The 17,343-nt window shown below is 39.0% G+C and overlaps 1 protein-coding gene across 2 annotated transcripts in view; it reads left to right on the forward strand.

The window, feature by feature from the left end:
- Positions 1 to 17,343, forward strand: part of CFAP61 (cilia and flagella associated protein 61) — a 122,394-nt gene that overhangs the window by 34,675 nt on the left and 70,376 nt on the right. For both annotated transcript variants that reach the window (XM_049801117.1, XM_049801116.1), the window contains exons 15-16: positions 1,114 to 1,320; positions 4,075 to 4,209. In XM_049801117.1, coding sequence (XP_049657074.1) covers positions 1,114 to 1,320; positions 4,075 to 4,209 — 342 coding nt within the window. The remainder of the gene's footprint in view (positions 1 to 1,113; positions 1,321 to 4,074; positions 4,210 to 17,343) is intronic.

A 17,343-nucleotide genomic window follows, 5' to 3' on the forward strand; every position in this document is an offset into this window, starting at 1 on the left:
ACTAAAGGCTGAGCTTTGTGCTTGCCACTATACATGTACCTAACAGAAAGTATATTTAAAAGATACTGCCTCTATAAACTTTCTTTCTCTCTTTCCTGACTGTGTAGACAATTATTTCCCTTTTCATATATGATGATTGACATACAGATGAAAAAAATCATCCTGTGATTTGCAAGAAGCTGCTGATGTGTTCTGGAAGTATGCCTCCTACACCTCTTTTTGGTTCTTTAGCACAAAGCCATTTTGCCTCTAGATATGTTTATAATCACCTATTTTGCCCCCTGATTTCCAAAGTCAATACACAGTTTTGCCATGCATACTGCGAAGAGTAGTTGTCTTTCTAGATTTGCTTTCTTAACTGTTTTCTCCAACAGTAGATTCTGAGTGATTATGAATCACACACTTAACTTCAAAACAAACAAAAAGCATATCGTCTAGTGGAATACAAAAAAAAGACAATGTTGCACATTATTCTTGAAAGGTAAACATGCTTTAAGGCTTAGTTTGTGGCATGATTGAAAAGGCAGATTTTAGAATGTTCAGCAGCTGCAATGCTCAGTTTTCAAAATAGAGTAGTCACTCCTATTTTCAAAAATAGCTCTTATTAAGAGCATTGAGATAAGAGGATATAGCAATTTCTCTTGAGTGTATAAATGTGCAAAAATCTCAACTCATCACTTCAACAGGGAAGACTTGTTGGAGGGCATTTCTTACACAGCTTTTTTCTGTAGAATTCCTCTTTTTCAGTTTAAGTTTTGTGAAAGGACAGTTTAGGCTTTGTCCTGGACTTAGCAAAACAGAGTTGTTTGGGGTTTTTTTTCCTCCATGAATGTCTATTAACCTGTATCAGACATTGTTGTGAAAGGCTCAAATATGCATTCCCTGTAAATGAAGGTGGGCGAGCTGCAAGAATAGATTTTGATACAATGAAAAGACTTTCAAGAAAAATGTGTTCAGTCAGTGTGCTTTAATGGAGAAGAACTCTTAAAGGCACTTAATTTCAGTGTTCAAATTTAGTTCCTTAATTGATAGAAAGCATCTTGTTGGCACTTGCTAAAATATTGTAAATGTAGTTGTTTCATCACTGCTGATTTCCAAAATCTTATTTTCTAGGATATTGAGTACATTCGATCACATTACAACATTGAAGATTTTATTCATTTTAATCACCACCAGCAAGAAGAGCATGGACATCTTTACCACTTTGTCTTAAATCCTATATTTCATCACTATACAAAACACTTTCTGAAGGAGATTCTTCGCTTGGCCCACAAATCTTCTCTTTACTATCCTATTTATCCACAGTATGTGGAAGGCAAGGTAAGGAGAAAGTTATTTGTATTTCTTATATTAAATATTGTCACCTTTGCTCACTTTATTTTTCTCTTTGCTTCTGTAAATGACTGTAAACAGGAATTTTCTTAGCAACCTGCAGCAAATTGTACTTGCTTTTCTTCTTGCATGATATAATCTGCACTCATGGACATAGCTGTTGCATAGTAGGGCTAGTCTGTAGCATGCTCAGTAGTGCATGGGAGTCCAGACTTGCCCAGTGTCTTCAGGAAGCACGTGGAGGAGCAGGAATTTGAGGTGTACTTGGCCTTGGCTCTTTGCCTAGTCTGTGAAGGGAGAGAACCTCTTACTAGGGGGTGGCTCCTTCTGAGCTGATTCACTCTTTGCAAATCTGTTTCTCAATTTAATTTAGAGGATCCTAGGGCAACTGTTCTCTAAATGTAGTTAGATGTCTTAAGTTACACACAGTAGTATGTTTCCCTGGGAGCAGCACAGCAAAGGAATAATTTGTTTGCTACCTCCTCACTTGTTTCTGGAAGAAGTATATCTGCTTCTTACCCAAATAGGTTCATGTATTGCTCTTGCCTCATGTATTGCTCTTGCCTCATGCATTGTGTCAGCCCCCTCCATAAATGTGCTTTAGTACTGATAGTCACGTTTCTGTCTGTTTCTGCCCTTTCCTGCCCGTTCCCAATAGATCGGTTCTAGGATGAAGTAGGAAGCATCCAGTATTCCCACTCCTGCCTACGTTAGGACTCTGTGTCTGAGTTGTAAGCTGTAGTTTGGGTTTGACTTTGTTTCTTGCCCTTGTGTTGGATGTATAGGTGAAGAAACAAGAAACTCACAACTCATCAACTGAGGAGACCAACATAATAGCTTCTATTTAATTGTTTTTAAGATGCTAATACACCTGGTATACCTTTATCACTTGCAAAATCAGTTACCAATCAGGTTTTAAATGACAACGTATAAAGCACATATTCTGTCTTTATATTTAACAATGATTTGTATTTCCTGTCATAGTTTAATAACCTGATCAAGTTGTACTGTCCCATATACCTCCACTCAGCTGCATAATTAATTTTGAGAGATACCAGTATTTGTTTAGATTCAGGACAAAATGGAGGGTGGGGAAGAAAAAAGGAATGATGTTACTGGGCATAATGTAGCATAAGTAAATGCAAGGGGATAATATTAGAAACACATCAAGGTGGTTAATAAGAACTCTTCAGAAGTGATTTAGGTACTCTAGACTGTGTTTCATCAGAAGTGAGTGGGACCTAGGCACCTCATTGTCATTGAAAAAGTGTCTTGTGTTTCTGCAAGTGCCACAGGAGAACCATAAGAACCTAATGCCGTGTGGGAAAATCCATTTCCGAGAAGAATGTAATTTGTGGAAGCAAAATAAAAGATTCTTTCAAAAATACTCATGTGTGTGTCTTGTCATCAGTCTCATGTCAGAAAAGGGAACACAAGGTAAAATTTTCAAACATGTCAAGTCACTGATGTGTAGCTATCTAAAGCTACTATCTGGCCCAGCCTAATCACCTAGGCTCCTGCCAGCATTAATGGAGAAAACGGTGCATCCAGAGGGCAGTTCATCCATCGATCATAACTGCCTATCTTAGGACAGAAAGAATTGCTCTCTGGAGATGCTCATCTCTCTAACTCTGGGGGGTGTCTGCATGGCTAGCTAAAGTAAGCATCTGGCTTTTAGATGGTGACTGAGATTAATTCTGTCCTCAGTGACTTAGGTGTTTTTGAAATCGCCACTGTTTTTAACATAGGAATTTTGACAGGTTAGACATAGGTACATTTTCAGAAGGATGTTTTTTCCTGTGTGCATTTGTGAAGTTTTTTAAGTGTTCTCTTGAGGAACCAATGTCCTTGCATAGCATTAGGTTCTCAGATTCTTAAGAGGCACTTACAAAAATGCAGTTTAATGGCAGTGGAGAGAAGAGAAAAGTTAAATCTTACTAATGATTCCAGTTTGGCCTACTTCCAGGCTACAGAGTTCCTTTAAGTTACTTTAGCTTATCATTGCTTTCTAATAAGTGGTAAATGTGATATTTTACTCAGTTTTCAACATAGTAACATCAAGTTTTTTCAATATTTATGGATGGAACTGTACTTCAGTGCAATTTAGTTTGCATTAATGTTCATTCTCTATTTCCTGTAATTCTCTTAATTATTTTTTTTCCCCTTTCATGTTGTAAATTATGACAGAGCCAGTCAAGCTACAATAAATGGAACACAGCTATTTCTAATGATCTATGTTATTCACATTAGCATTAGGGGTTTTGTTCACTTCAAGTTTATGCCAGTTTATTAACATTTATCACTTGGATGAAATTGACATTTTAGTTGGTATAGAATTTCTCTATAAATTCATAACCGTTCTTTGCCAAACAAGCAAAGGTTAGCAGTAAGCAGATAACATAGCTTAATGAGGTCAAATCAAGCTGATTCATGATCGCTACGGAGAAAAATATCCTCCTGGGGAAAATACTTGTGCTGAAAAATCCCATAAACCAAACCACTTGTTTATCTGTCATTCCCACAGAGATAGTAATGTAATTACTCTCATAATTATCTTCATTAGTGTCAGGAATTATCTGCAATTCATTCCTCTGCTCTGAGTATGTTTGTTTATTTGCTGATTTTTCTCTCAGATTTAGCCAACAGAGCTAAGAATTTTGTATTTGCAAAGCCATACAACAGACATCTGTGATGCACTGTTCTGACATTCTCTCTGCTGAAATATAGATTGCTGTCTTTCAGTTTCAGAATCCCTGTGCCCATTCCCTGACATCTGCCCTTCATTACATGGTTCCCGTGCGACCAAGACGACAGATTGTCTATCCTCTGGAAGAGCTTGGCATAAACGCTCCATCAGAGCAGGTCTCCAAGGATCAGGTGGGTAACAGAAGCAGCAGCAGGCAAGAGGCATAGCGCCAGCTAATGCAGGGTTTGGCAGATGGGATGGCATTACCATCTTAGTGTTGATAGGTTGCTTCTTAATTACATTGAACATGGTGTCCATACCCTTACAATCCCAGCTTTGCTTCTGCGCAACCATCGCTTCTTCTAAGCTTGAGTTTCAAACGCATTATGAAGAGCAATGACTGAACTGTAACGTTTACATACTAAATGCTTACTTTGTAACAGTATTTTTTCATTACCTTATTTTCAAACTCCCAACACATTTTAAATGCTCTGACTTACTGTTCAGCCCTTCTTCCTGGCAAATTTGTTTAAGTATGATGCTCTGCAAGTGGAAAAAATACAATGTCATGCTTCTGACTATTTCTGTAGAAATTGCTTAAGTAAATTTTATTTTTCAGTCCCACAGTCAGGTTTCTTCCATGCACAAGATACCCTGAAAGAACAGTTAAAAATATCAGGAATGATTTAACAGCAAAGGAAAAGATTGTTGTCATTACCAAACAGTTCTTATTTGCATAGCATTCATGCAGTCTGAAGGTTCTAAACTAGAAGTCTCAAAATTTCATTTGTGAAATAACTTACACCTTGTTCTGTCTTACATTTTTAAGTAACTAAAATTTGATGTGAAGATGGTTCCTCACAAGAGTAACTACCAAAGCTGAAATATTAGGAAAAACACCATTAGCAATGGATACTCTCAGTAGGTAGCTGTGATTTCCTAAAGAAACATAATTAGGGAGCTTTATGTCTGTCTACTAACTTCCAGTTGGCTGAGATGGGCTCCCATATAATATTTTTAGTGCTGTCCTTTTCACAGTTAGTAATTTTTGGCATCCAAAACTCTTAATTAGGCAGCAGTTGGCAAAGCAAAATCCAGAACATAGCTGAGGCTATTGGTCTGAGTTTGGCTTTGTTGAACAGTCTTCCTTCAATACGCACATCCCTGCCTTCCTCTTCTCTGCAGAATAAAGTATCTGAGGCTTTTCTTTAAACTACTTCCTATTTTATCTTTAAAATGAACTGTTGCTTTCTCACTAGAAGAACTTATCTTAGCATTTTTGTTGGAGATGGAAAGTCACAGACTTCCCGTGTTTGTAAGATTTGCAAATCTGTTGTCTGCCCCATTCCCAGGTTCTTACTGAGGATTTCTAAGAGTTGCAGGTAGTGAGATAATTGTTTAAAATCTCAAAAGTTTAATGAATTTCTATTGAATAAAAGGTGCGAGATGTTCGCTAACAAAGTTTTGCTGAAAAAAAAATTAAGGCTAGCCACTGTATAAGTTATCCATGCATATGCACTGGCATTAATTATAGATTTTTTGACAGACTGTGTTCTGTCAAAACTGACATCTGTGGTTGATCCCTAGGTGGTAACTTGAGGATAAAGCTAGTCCACTACTGCGGCCTGTAGTTTTCTGAAATACCAAGAATTTGAAACTATATAAAGCTAAACTGAGTCTTCTGTTGAGTGAATGAAATTACCTTTAACCACCATACGTTGTGAAAGCTGTATAACTTAAGAGATAACCTACCATAGGGGACTGAGCGTACTCGTAAAAGTAAGAAGCTGGTGCTGCTTTTAGATCTTGGATGTTTTGTTAGCCCTGGTAGTAGCCAGGCATAAGGCATTTGTCCTCTCTCTAATGTTCAGAAAGGAAGATTGATTCCCATCAATAACCTTGCACTTCCCTGCAAAATCCTGCAGCTAAGTTGCAAGTAAAATGAGATGTATTTTATGAAATGAATATAATCAAATTTCACTAGGCATAAAATTATTATACTTCTATGTTTTTGTAGCGATCAAAAGGCCTGCTCAGACACTCTGTAAACAGAAAGACACAATCTGTGCTGCAAAGAGCAAAATATCCCACCAAGGAGTTAAATGTGATAGCTCTGCAAAGTGGAAGAGCTGAGAATCATCACCTTAAAAAATACTGTGATACAAGGTGACATGCATTTTGGTTGTAGAAGATGCTAACAGGCCAGGAAGTGAGGTAAAAGGGAAATGGAAAAACAATGTCCAAAGGAAAGCATGGAGAAGAGAGGGAGAAAAGTGAAAGGCAAACAAAGAGGCTGGAGTAGGAATTAGTGGGAAGTTGTCCGAGGCAAGCATCTGGATAGCAGTAAAGAGAAAATGTCTGCTATCATCTTTGTTAGGGTGGTTTTAAACAAGATAGGGGCAGGATCTTGCAGAATCTTAAAAGCTTTGTGCAAGCAAGGATTTCAAGTAGTTGAGACCGCTCCTCATTTCTTTATCACACGTCTCTATTCTAGCTCACCAAGCTTGTTTTAGCCGAGGAGGCTTTGCCTTCTCATATTAGAAAGCACTTATTTCTGACATTAACCCCTGCCCACTTTGTCCCTGAAAGCTGGAGGACGGGTTATCATTGTAATTCTTGTTTTAAAGAGCTCTGCGATGATGGCAGGAGTTTATCACATAAACTACAATACCAAGATTGTAAATGCAAGTCAATTTCAGAAGTGTAAAATTTTCATTTGACTGCCTGTCCTAATTAATTGCTTGAGTATCTATCGCGTATGATGGAAATAATTGTAATGAAATTCTTGCTTTGATACCCACAAGATGCCCCTTGATATCTAGCCATCAACATCTGCTTCTCATCTACTGCTTTTTCAGCTGCCTTCCTCTTGTTCCAGCCTTTTTTGTGCTATCTCTCTCCTTTTCTTGCTGCAAAATTTATTTTTCACCAGTAACAGCTTGGGGCTTAGTAGCTCAGCCATTCAGTGTCTAAGTACAGCTCTTGATTTGTACATTTATATCTCTGTAGGCCATTAGTGGCACACTGGGGGCCCTGGGGCTCAATCAGTTTGTGTACCAATTTAATACATTCCAGCCTGCTTGTGAGCATGAAGAGATTCACCCATAAAGATTGACCCAGTACAGATAACTCAACCAGGACCCACAAGGACTCTTTCCCATTTCTTTCCTCCAAAGCCAGAAGTGAAAGCAGCAATCTAAATCATAAAAGCTTTGCCCTCAGCTAATTCCCATGCATTGCCAGTCCAGATGGATCTCAGCTGTGCTGGAGAGGTGGTTTTCCTGCAGGTCTGGATCAGTTGTTACATGAGCACCAGAAATTAAGTTTGTGGTAACTTATTCTCGTTGCCCCTCTGTCAAATCTCTCTATTCTATTGCAGTGTCTGGAAAAATCAAAAAGTGGATAATGTCATGTGCCACCCTACTGTGGATTCCTGCCTGCTTCTAGCAGGCAGCATAAGCTGTATGTCGTGGTGTCTAAGAATGCATAGGTCCTTCTTCCTATAGTCTTTCTGGGAGAGCTAGGTGTAAGGTAGAGAGATTTACTCTTAAAATCCAGAAATGTATCATATAAAATCATGATTTACCGTTACCTGAATGACTAACTGCAGTTTTCGAGCCACTCTGTTCTCGCTGTGTCCTTGTGATATTTCCCTTGGTTCAATATTGTTTCTAGTTTGAGGCAGGCTTTTGATTTGTGTTGCCTCTTTGCTTATTGTTAAAATGAGTATGACTCCCTGTTGAGGAACTCTACCTGTTCCTCCTCTCTGTTGTCTGGCCTTTTTATTAAAGCTTTGCATAGGTTTTAAGACAGCCACAATTTTTTTCACTCTTTCTCTTAAACCACAACTTTGCTGCTTCATCTCTGCATCAGAAGACCTGTCACTTCCCTAGCAGTGGCTCTCCATTCCTCAAGGGCTGCAAATTCTTATGAACATAGTAGTATCTTCCTATAACAGTCACTAATGACAGAGTATGTTTTTACTATACCCCTTGAGATAGCAAATACATTTTGCTGCTGCTTTTGTGTGTCTGTTCCTACAAAACTCTTATCTCCCATTGCTCTACTGAAGAGATGTGGGTAAATCAGGTAAGGATTGATGGAGAAGGCACAGAGGGGGAGGCATTAAACTCCTCTGTCTCCCATTGCAGCCCTTTGGAATGGCACAGATGCTAAAAATATTATTTGCATCTAGTCCTGGAAATGCCCAGACTTCAGGATGCCTGTTCAGCCTGTGCCTCTGCAGCAAGCTTATCAGAGGTTCCACGTATTAGCTCAAAATTGCATCAGGCCATACATCTGCCATGCTCTAGGGTTTCAGGACACAGACCTGAAAAAGCTTCTGTCTGCTCATTAGATCAAACACTCTCTACAGCTGTTCCAAATCAAAAGGAAATCTCTTGATTTTTTTGTATTCCGAATCAGTAACCAGTTTCGAAGCGCCAATTGGCAGAAGATCCAAAGATTCAAAATCTTAATTCCCACAGTGTTAGAACAGATTAGATTATTATTGTGTTTTGCACATCTGTCAGTCATTTCAGTCATGTTGTGTTAAAAAGCAGTTGGTTACAACAGAATACTAAATCTCTTATAAAGTGCTGCTGGCCTTTACGGTGCATGTAATTATTGGTGGGGTAGAAAACTACAGATAATTAAATAATTTTTAATGACTTCTTCATAAATAAACAATTTATAAACTTGTTTGCTTTCTCACCATCTGGGAGCATTCTGTTATCCATCTGCTTCATGTAATTATCAATAAAAGGGAAGAATAGGTGATATAATTAACAAAAAATAACTGATCCACAATGAAGAACAAAAATGTCACACATCTGTTGAATTATTTTCTTGTTTCTGCCCTTTCATTATTATTCATGCTATTTGGGGGGTGGTGGTGGTTATTATTTATTTCATGGCTGCATTCAAGCTGTCAGGTTTTATTGCACAGTTCAGAATTGTTTTTCCTGCTATAGCTCACAAAAAGAAGACAGAAAGAAGCCCATACAGTCTTGTATAAATTTATTTTTGAAGAAAACCAAACAAACCCAACACTTTGTCAGTTAATTTGGTACTTCTGAAGTGATGCTACAGGTGCATTACAGGAAATGTTTAAATCAGGACAAGAAGTAGGCAGTGAAAGAGGGTCAGGCAAAGAGCTGGAGTCAGATGCTCAGCCCAGCTTTGTGTTGTCTGAGCTAGTTGACTTAAAACTTGTTCAAGAGTTGTGTGTTACCAGGATGGCTGGGTAGATGTCCAGGAAATCACTCTGGGCGGGGAACCGGGGCGGAGAATGCCTGTACAGCAGAGAGTTCTGTACTCCTTCAGTGGCCATGATTTCATTTCTGTGTGATTAAACAGTGTGCTTTCTCAGCAGTCCTTTATTTAAAAAAAACCTCCAAACAAAAATAACTTTCATGTTACATCCTTTAATATGCTATTGGAGATTATAAATTTTCCTCGAGAAAGTTAGTTGAAAGTTGGTTTACCTGACTGAAAAGCACACAGAGGACCTTATCAGGATAAATACTCTTTTGAATCTGAAGAAAAGACCTCATGTACATGGAATTCAGTAATGTAGTGCACAAAAACGTGCCACCTTTTGTTCTTAGTGGTATCAGCTGTGGAAGGTGGTACCCTTCTGCTCTTTCACGCTTGCATTGCTTTGCAGGTTATGTGAATTGAACTATTGTTGCTAGAATGGTAAAGTCTGTTTACCCTATATGTAACAAGTTGGTCTTGCTAATAGCACTAGCCTTTTTTCTTCAAAAGAGGATTTTTCCTTTACCATTTAAAGGAAAACTTTCAATGTCCTCTTTTCCCCTCAAAGTAGTCATGGAGCTTTCGCTGTTGCATTATCAGTGGTGTGTACTGTTTTGCAAATGTGTAGCCTGTGGACTCCATGACTTTCTGGACCATCTAGAAGGGGTTTGCAGAAACAAGAAGCTAACAAAGGCAGGCCTGTTGTGTATATTCTTACGTTGTGTGTTGTTCTACATTACCCCATGAAACCATTTGGGGCCAGAACATGAGAAAAGGCTGAAAACTTGCCCTCTTATTTGTAGTCTGGGACAAATGGAAGCTTAACCACAGAAGAAATGGTAAATGTTAACGTAAGATTCAAGAAGAAATTGGAATACAACGCACTGCTGACTTAATTGTTTTTCAGTGCCAGTATGCATGTATTTTTGTGTGTTTACTTGATTCCATGCTGATGTTTATGGCAAGTGCTGTGAATAAATGGCCTGAAAGCAGTTTAAAACAATTAAAAAAAAAAAAAAGAAGTAAAATGAGAGAAGATACTTAAGATTTATAAAATGTTTTTAAACAATACATGATTGTTTTTAGAGTAATCTTAGAACTTGTTCCATCAAAGTATATGTTCATACATATTCTTTGTATTGCAGAAGATATTCAAATGGGTTGGAAGTGTAAGTACTGTCCTGGACTATTCACTATTAAATGAGCTTTTTTAATGTCCATTGAAAAGTTGCAGGACTTTAAAACAGAATAAAATATGACCAATATGTTTGCCATCGTTGCTAAAAAAAAATGGGCTATCAGGTAAAACTGAAAAAAAAATGTTAAAACATTTCCAAGCTTGACAGAAACTTTCACTTCTGGGGCAGCTTATTTAATAAGTAAAACAGATATATAGATATATATGTATGTGATTGTATAGGAAACTCTTCTCTAGATGATAGTGTTTCCTCCAGCAAACTCTTGAGGCATTTCACTCTCTGTAGCTTCTACTTTCTTATGTCTAGGCCAGCTAATTAGAAGTTGCCCTAACTCTTCACTTGTATGTTAGTGTCTCTGTGTAGTTGGGACATATCTGACTACACCTTCCTCAGTACTTCTTACTGAAAAAAATTGAACAGGATCTTGAATGTTTTGGATCAACAGCCCAGACTGAGCATAATCCATTACCCTGACCTATCAAGGAAGAGGAGTAGAAAGGATTCAGAATTCATGTACTGACAGTTAAAACCCTGCTGTCAAGGTGGAGGAAGGCAAGGAAAAGGCAGGGACATTTGCAAAGCATGACTGCAAATCCCAGCTACTCTAGAGAGTGCAGCTGGAAAATTTTAGCTCGGTTGCATTTAAAAGATAATAAGGAGTTCAAATAAGCAGATTTTAAAACATGGGGGGAGAGGCTGTATACAGCAGAACAACCTGTTCTGAACAAGCAAAGCTTTTTGCTTCTAACTGAACAGTTGAGAGAAATTGAGGGAGCAAGGTTTTTCAACCTTACACATCCAAAGAGAAATGTCAAGAAGGTGGACAAGTACAGATACACGTACTATAAAGCAACAAAGCTTTTGCTTTGGAATGCATGCCCACCTGAAGTGCAAATGTGTGTCAGAGCACATCTCATTGCAGCTTACAGAGTTGCAGTTACTGGGAATTATCTGTTCCTTGTCATGGCCTGTATGCATTACCACAGAAATAGTTAGCCATGTCTCTGTAGATGCCTTCTCTCCAACTGTATGCTGAAATAAAAGTTGAAAGTGCACTGACTTCCTAAGAGTGGTTAAGAAAAGCTGTTGGTGCTATTTTACTTCATAGCTGTCTGCTTTATAGCAAAGTGTATGCTGACTTAGTATAGTAGTAATAGGAGGTTTCATTTTAGCTCAGTTTCAGTTTGTATGAAATCAATTCAGGCGCTGGAATGTACTGAAAGTGGCTAAAATGTGAAAGATTTTTGATGGGGTTTTGGGTTTTTTTTAAATCATTAAGCCTCTACTAAGGTAACAGAGAATAAATATACCAAAAAGAGCCTAAGTAGGATGGGCAAGAGAATTCCCTGCTTTTTAAATATCAAGATTCATGTATCAAAGTTAAAACAGAAGCATTCCTATGTGTTATAATTTGTATACGAACACACTGGTATTACAAACAAAGGCTTGGTGTGTGTATAGTTTTCACTTAACCAGGAAAGTAGTATTAATTTTTAAAGAAGTAACTGTTGCTTAAGTTGCTATTGTGCTTGAGCAATGAATTTTTAATGCTTTTGTGGTATGTGCATGGATTAAAATCCATTATTCATTGTACCTCCACTTGGTTGGTAAAGGTGATGATTTTATAGCACTGGTAGTCATGCAAACACAGTCGTTCTGAACTGATGGCTGATAATAAATTTCCGTACTGTAAATGTCAGTGGGTTTTGTGTGTTGCTGCCATTACATCTTGTTTGGAAGGCTGAATATTACACAATTATGGGAGGCACCAGATGGCATCATTAACAGGAATGCTCTGAATGTTTACCACTTATGTGCATGTGTGAAATTAAAAGTAAGATGACCTATCTTTATTTTGAAAGCGTGGTGTCAGTACTATACAGGTGTTAATGACATTTGCAGCAAACTAAAATAGTCATTTCTGCTTAAAAACAGGTCAGGCTTGTTTTAAAGCTTTTTCAAAGCATTTTGTAGGTTGACTTTGGAAATAGCATAATTGCAGCTTGTAAGGAGGGCATAGATATTTTTTCCACAGAAATGCTCACTATTACAAAATGGAGAACCACAGCTGCTGTCACTAAAATATGACTTTATAGTAAGCTGCAAATCAATCTCTCCTTGCATCCTCGTACTGTCATTTAGTTACTTCGTGTTCATTATTTTCAGTATGAAATGTGATGATGTTTTTTTACCTTCTTTTTTTTTTCTTTTAATTTTATACACTTCTTACATTTTTCAATGAATTCAGTACATTTAGAAAGAGCTACCTCTGTTTCCATGAGTCTGTACACAGAGTAGGTACAGTGGACAGAGTTGCTTCTGTCTTCTCCCTTTCCAGAGCATAACAATCCTGTTTTGATATGCGTATTGGGTAGTTGTGATGCGTTGTGGTGGTGTCTTCTCTCAAGACAAGTCCTCAGAGGGAAACTTTCCTGAGCCAGCCAGCAGTGAGAGATTTTTCCAGTTAAATCTTATCAGGGGTGTTCAGTTTTTTTTGTAGTGCCTTTCGGAGCTGGACCAGAGAGATGAAGCAGGACTTGCTTAAAATCAAAGCTTAAGGAAGTCCTTTTGTTCATTGTGGAAGAAAATAATTTAATGTCTGGAAATGGTAGCAGTATTTTCAGTTACATATAATTTTACTGTTTATAGGTAATCTTAATTTTATTTTATTTTGTTTATTCTATGTGAAGGCAGTATAATCAATGTGTACTCTGATGGCACAAAATAGACCCAAGAAGTTAAGGAGACGTTGTTTAAGTTAATGATGGTCTTTGGTTGGCTGCTCAGACCCTGGCCCTAGTGTAGGAAAATATTTTCCATATCCATTTACATTCAGAGCCAATTAGAATAAATAAGTGTTTTCCCATTAATTTGAATGGCTGTAATGGTTCAGACTTATTAGATCCCAACTTCTATTGTGAAATTGTCAGAAAAGAATGAGCTTTGATTTTAAAATGATGTAATTTGAAGTCTACTTACTAACCTAGTTGGAATGACTTAATAACTTGTTAATAATCTTGCCACTAAGAGCAGGATTTAAAGAATTCTCTGTCAGCCTGATGCTTGGGAAGTATTAGCATGCTCTTTCGATCCTCCAGGCTCCAGCCCTCTCTGTGCAGGAGTGCAGAGGACAATGACTCTGATTTTAGCATAGACTGGTGACAGGGACCAAGCTGCAGGCACCCACTTGCTGGACCTGGACTTGGGACGTTCTCTGTCCACCTTCTGGAAGTGCATGGTAAAGGATATGTTCAGACATTAAGGATTGCGTGACTAACAATGAAAGTTAGGCTGGCTATTCAAATACCGTTGTTCAGATGTCTTAGAAATCTGTTCAAATAGCCTGTTAGAAGATGGAAGTTAACAAAATTAATTGTATAAATTATATGGTTAGTACAAACCATTAATTTTGGTAGTTTTCAACTTCTAAATTACTTGGCACATTTTTTCCTGTTATTTAATTAGCTGTTTATGGCAGTCTTAGCAGGCTGTTAAAAGAATTCTTCATCCTTTAACATGTCTGCTTTAAAGGTATGGGTTACAATCCTTTTCCAGGATTCACTGGAATCAAGAAGCTGTTTCAAGAGCATGATGAGGCAGGAGCTCCTGGGTGCCTAGTTTCCAGGGCAGTTGCCACCCGTTGAATTGTTGGTATAGTCACCAACAAATCTAAAGGATGTTTGGCTTTCCTGCAGTTTTGCTTGGAGAAGCTGATACACTAAATTGTAGAAATGCAGAAACTATGGCTATTCTTCCTTGTCAAGAAGGCAAGACGACTGTTACCCTGTCATGGGCAAATGGCATACTCTGGGAGAAGGGATGTCATTGAGAGGAGCTGGCACCATTTATGCTGCTGGTATGAGGAGAAGCACAGAGGCGCTGCAGGGAAAATGCAAGTGGAAGTTTGCTTCCTTGAACTGCCCAGCCCCTGTGCTGCAGAGCTTTATTGCTGGGTAATCACCAATGTCATGGAGCGCGGCACAAAACCATACACGAGAGTGCTGCTGCTGGTCCTCACTGCAACTGCCAGAACCAGCGAGAGTGCCAGAGACGTACCCCAGTGGAATGGTTTCTGTGACAGCTTTCCCAAAGCACCTTTGCCTCTCTAGAGCAGACTCGTCTCCATGTAGACAGACAGAAAGCAGCACAGGCGGCCAGGGCTCAGCGCCAGCCCTGTCCTCCTCGGCTGGGCTGGGTCTGCAACCACCCACCGGCAGCAGCCTAGCATCACATGCCTGCCCACGTCGTGCTCCCTGGGAGCAGTTTGGTGCAGGATGGTGCCACCTGAGCAGTCATTCTCAGTGGTACTTTGGTGGTGGTGGTGGGGAGCCACACGGTGCTTCCAGGGCATGGCGTCCACCAGAGGAATGCGGCAGGCAGGGCTCCGTGGGCGTGCACGTGGTCACCAGCTTGGAGGGATTCAGTCCAGCGTTCTGATGTGGAATGCATCAGTCATTGCTTCTGCTGGGGATGAGATGCCGTCAATTAAAAGTAGGGTCTGCTGGGCTGCTGTCAGCCCAGGGAACCTTTATAGATGCTGGATTTGTGTGCAAGGTGGAGACATCAGTCATTCTTGTAGTCAGATGACTGGGTGATTATTGATAACATTTGCAATGAGTCTTCGGGATGAGCTAACATCACTGGTGAGCAGTGTGCATATTGGTTTAACTGCCTCTACAGATTGGCTCAGTGTGCATTCCAGTTGCTATTTCCAGAGACTAATGCAAGCTGCTAGCTTTTTTCCTTGGTCGGTTGTTTCTGCGCAAACTGTGCAGTCGAAGTGTTCTCCCAGGACTCCTTTGCCCAGTAACTGGCCATTGTACAGACTTTTGAGCTTATGGAGGTCAGTCCTTTGCAAGGTCTTCTGAAGAGCAGGATAGACAGACAACCTTTTGGCATCGCATCAGTTGACACTGTATGATTATTGCAAGCTCCAGTTTTGCTGTTGTGCCTTTGGGCACAGCCGGACTGTCTCTGAGAGTAAATCAGTCTAGCTTCTTGATGTTAAGTGTAATAGACCTATGATGGTTTATGTAAATTTGGCATACAGAATTGAAAGCCATCCAGCCCAACCTCTCTTGTATTTCCTTCCACGTTTATGTTGGGAGTCCAGCTAGATAATATCTGGAAGGTATTTCAGGCTGGCGTTCCTAGATGTTGCTACATTTTTTTTATATCTTTTTGAGTCTTGGCCAAAACCCAATAAATTCTGTTTACTACCTTTCTCCCCTTCAAGAATACCTTGTGGGATAGAAATAAACAACAGACAAAGATGAGCTGTGAAGCAATGACTGCTGTCAGAGGATTAGTGGCTTTCTTAACAGATGAGAATTGGTCTCCATAAAGCAGATTTCTTTATCTTAAAATCTGGGGAAAACAACCCTGAGAACCAGCCATGTGCTTTACTCTCTTGCCAGCTTGAGTGGATTCGATCAAGCTCCTGTGCCTTCCTGTACATCGCGTTCTTCCCCTGAAAGATGGAGGAGAACTGAACTCTCTGAAAATGGCACCATTTAGAGTTTTTAGCTATTTGTCCTTTTAAGCTGAGCAGCAAGCAATCATAAGATCTTTATGCAAGTGTGAACTGTCCAGCCCTCTTTGGGCTGGGAATCCAGATGTTAATGCTAAAAGGAAAAAGAGCAGTTTCTTACCATGGTAACAGTGGTTCTGCAAGGAAATTAAATATATGTGTCCATGCTCTGCTCGCCTTTGTTGCTTTTTGGAGTTTGAAGGAAAACCCTGGTTCCATAGGGAGTCACAGGGATTCGCATAGGATTGGTCATGAATATATAGACTCTTTTGCCAGAAGCTGAAGATCAGCACTTATGCATTTAAGATTGGTATAATAATACCAACTTCATTCATGAAGGCCTTTGTGGTTTATGGATGAAAAATATTATATAAAGGCTAGTTATTATCTGTGCAAACTGGTTTTATAGAGCCACAGTTGCTAAAGAAGTGTTCTTTGACAAAGACAACAAAATTATTAAGTTTGCAGTCTTCATCACAGTTGTATTTCTTTTTCCTTTTGCTTCTGTTTCTGGTGTTAGTGTAACTCTGTGAATACTTGGAAACAGCTTTTGAAAACATGTTTATAGACATTCCTAATGAGACTTTTTGGAATGTAGCTAGTATTTAGAAAAAAAATAATAATGTAGGCTGAAAAAGCATGCATTTTCCAGTATTTTTTGTTCATATCTCCTTGGTAAACATTGATTTTTCTTTTTTTTTTTTCTTGTGATTCTAATGGAGCTTGAAATTAAAATAGTTCTGTTTGTTCACCTTCTTGTTTGCCTGCCACCATCGCTGACCTCAGCACTAGTCTAGGAACAGATTTGTTAATCATTTTTACTCCTTCTGATGGCTTTTACAGTAACAGAGTTCAAATTATGTAGATCCTGTACAGCAGTAACTGTTACTCAGGTTTCTCAGTAACAAATGCTAAATTAAAACAAAGCATTGCAGACAGGCATAGAATCCCCCAAGACAGGGCTGGGAGGGTCCCTCCAAGTGGTTCCCCGTTACTTCTGTAGTAATGAGGGATCTGTGAAGGTGCTGAGTACACAATAAATGAGTCAGTCCCATGTTTCTCTTGTTGTACCCTGAGCAGTCCTTCTGAATTCAGGGGCACTTTAACATACTTAAAATTTAGCAAACACTTAAATGTGTTTAGCTGGATAAGGCCCAGGTCCTTGGTGTGTAATAAAATCAAGTCTAAATTCTGCTGCGTTACGGAGTCTTGCATGAAGAATTCCAGCGATGAGTGTAACAGCTCTTTGACACACTGCTCGTATTTTACTAGGATGTATTTACCAATACCCAATTCAGAAAATAGCACTGTTCCTTTTCTGTCAAAGTTGAAATCCT

This window comes from Accipiter gentilis, chromosome 5, assembly GCF_929443795.1.
Source record: "Accipiter gentilis chromosome 5, bAccGen1.1, whole genome shotgun sequence".
In the NCBI taxonomy this organism is placed as follows: Eukaryota; Metazoa; Chordata; class Aves; order Accipitriformes; family Accipitridae; genus Astur; species Astur gentilis.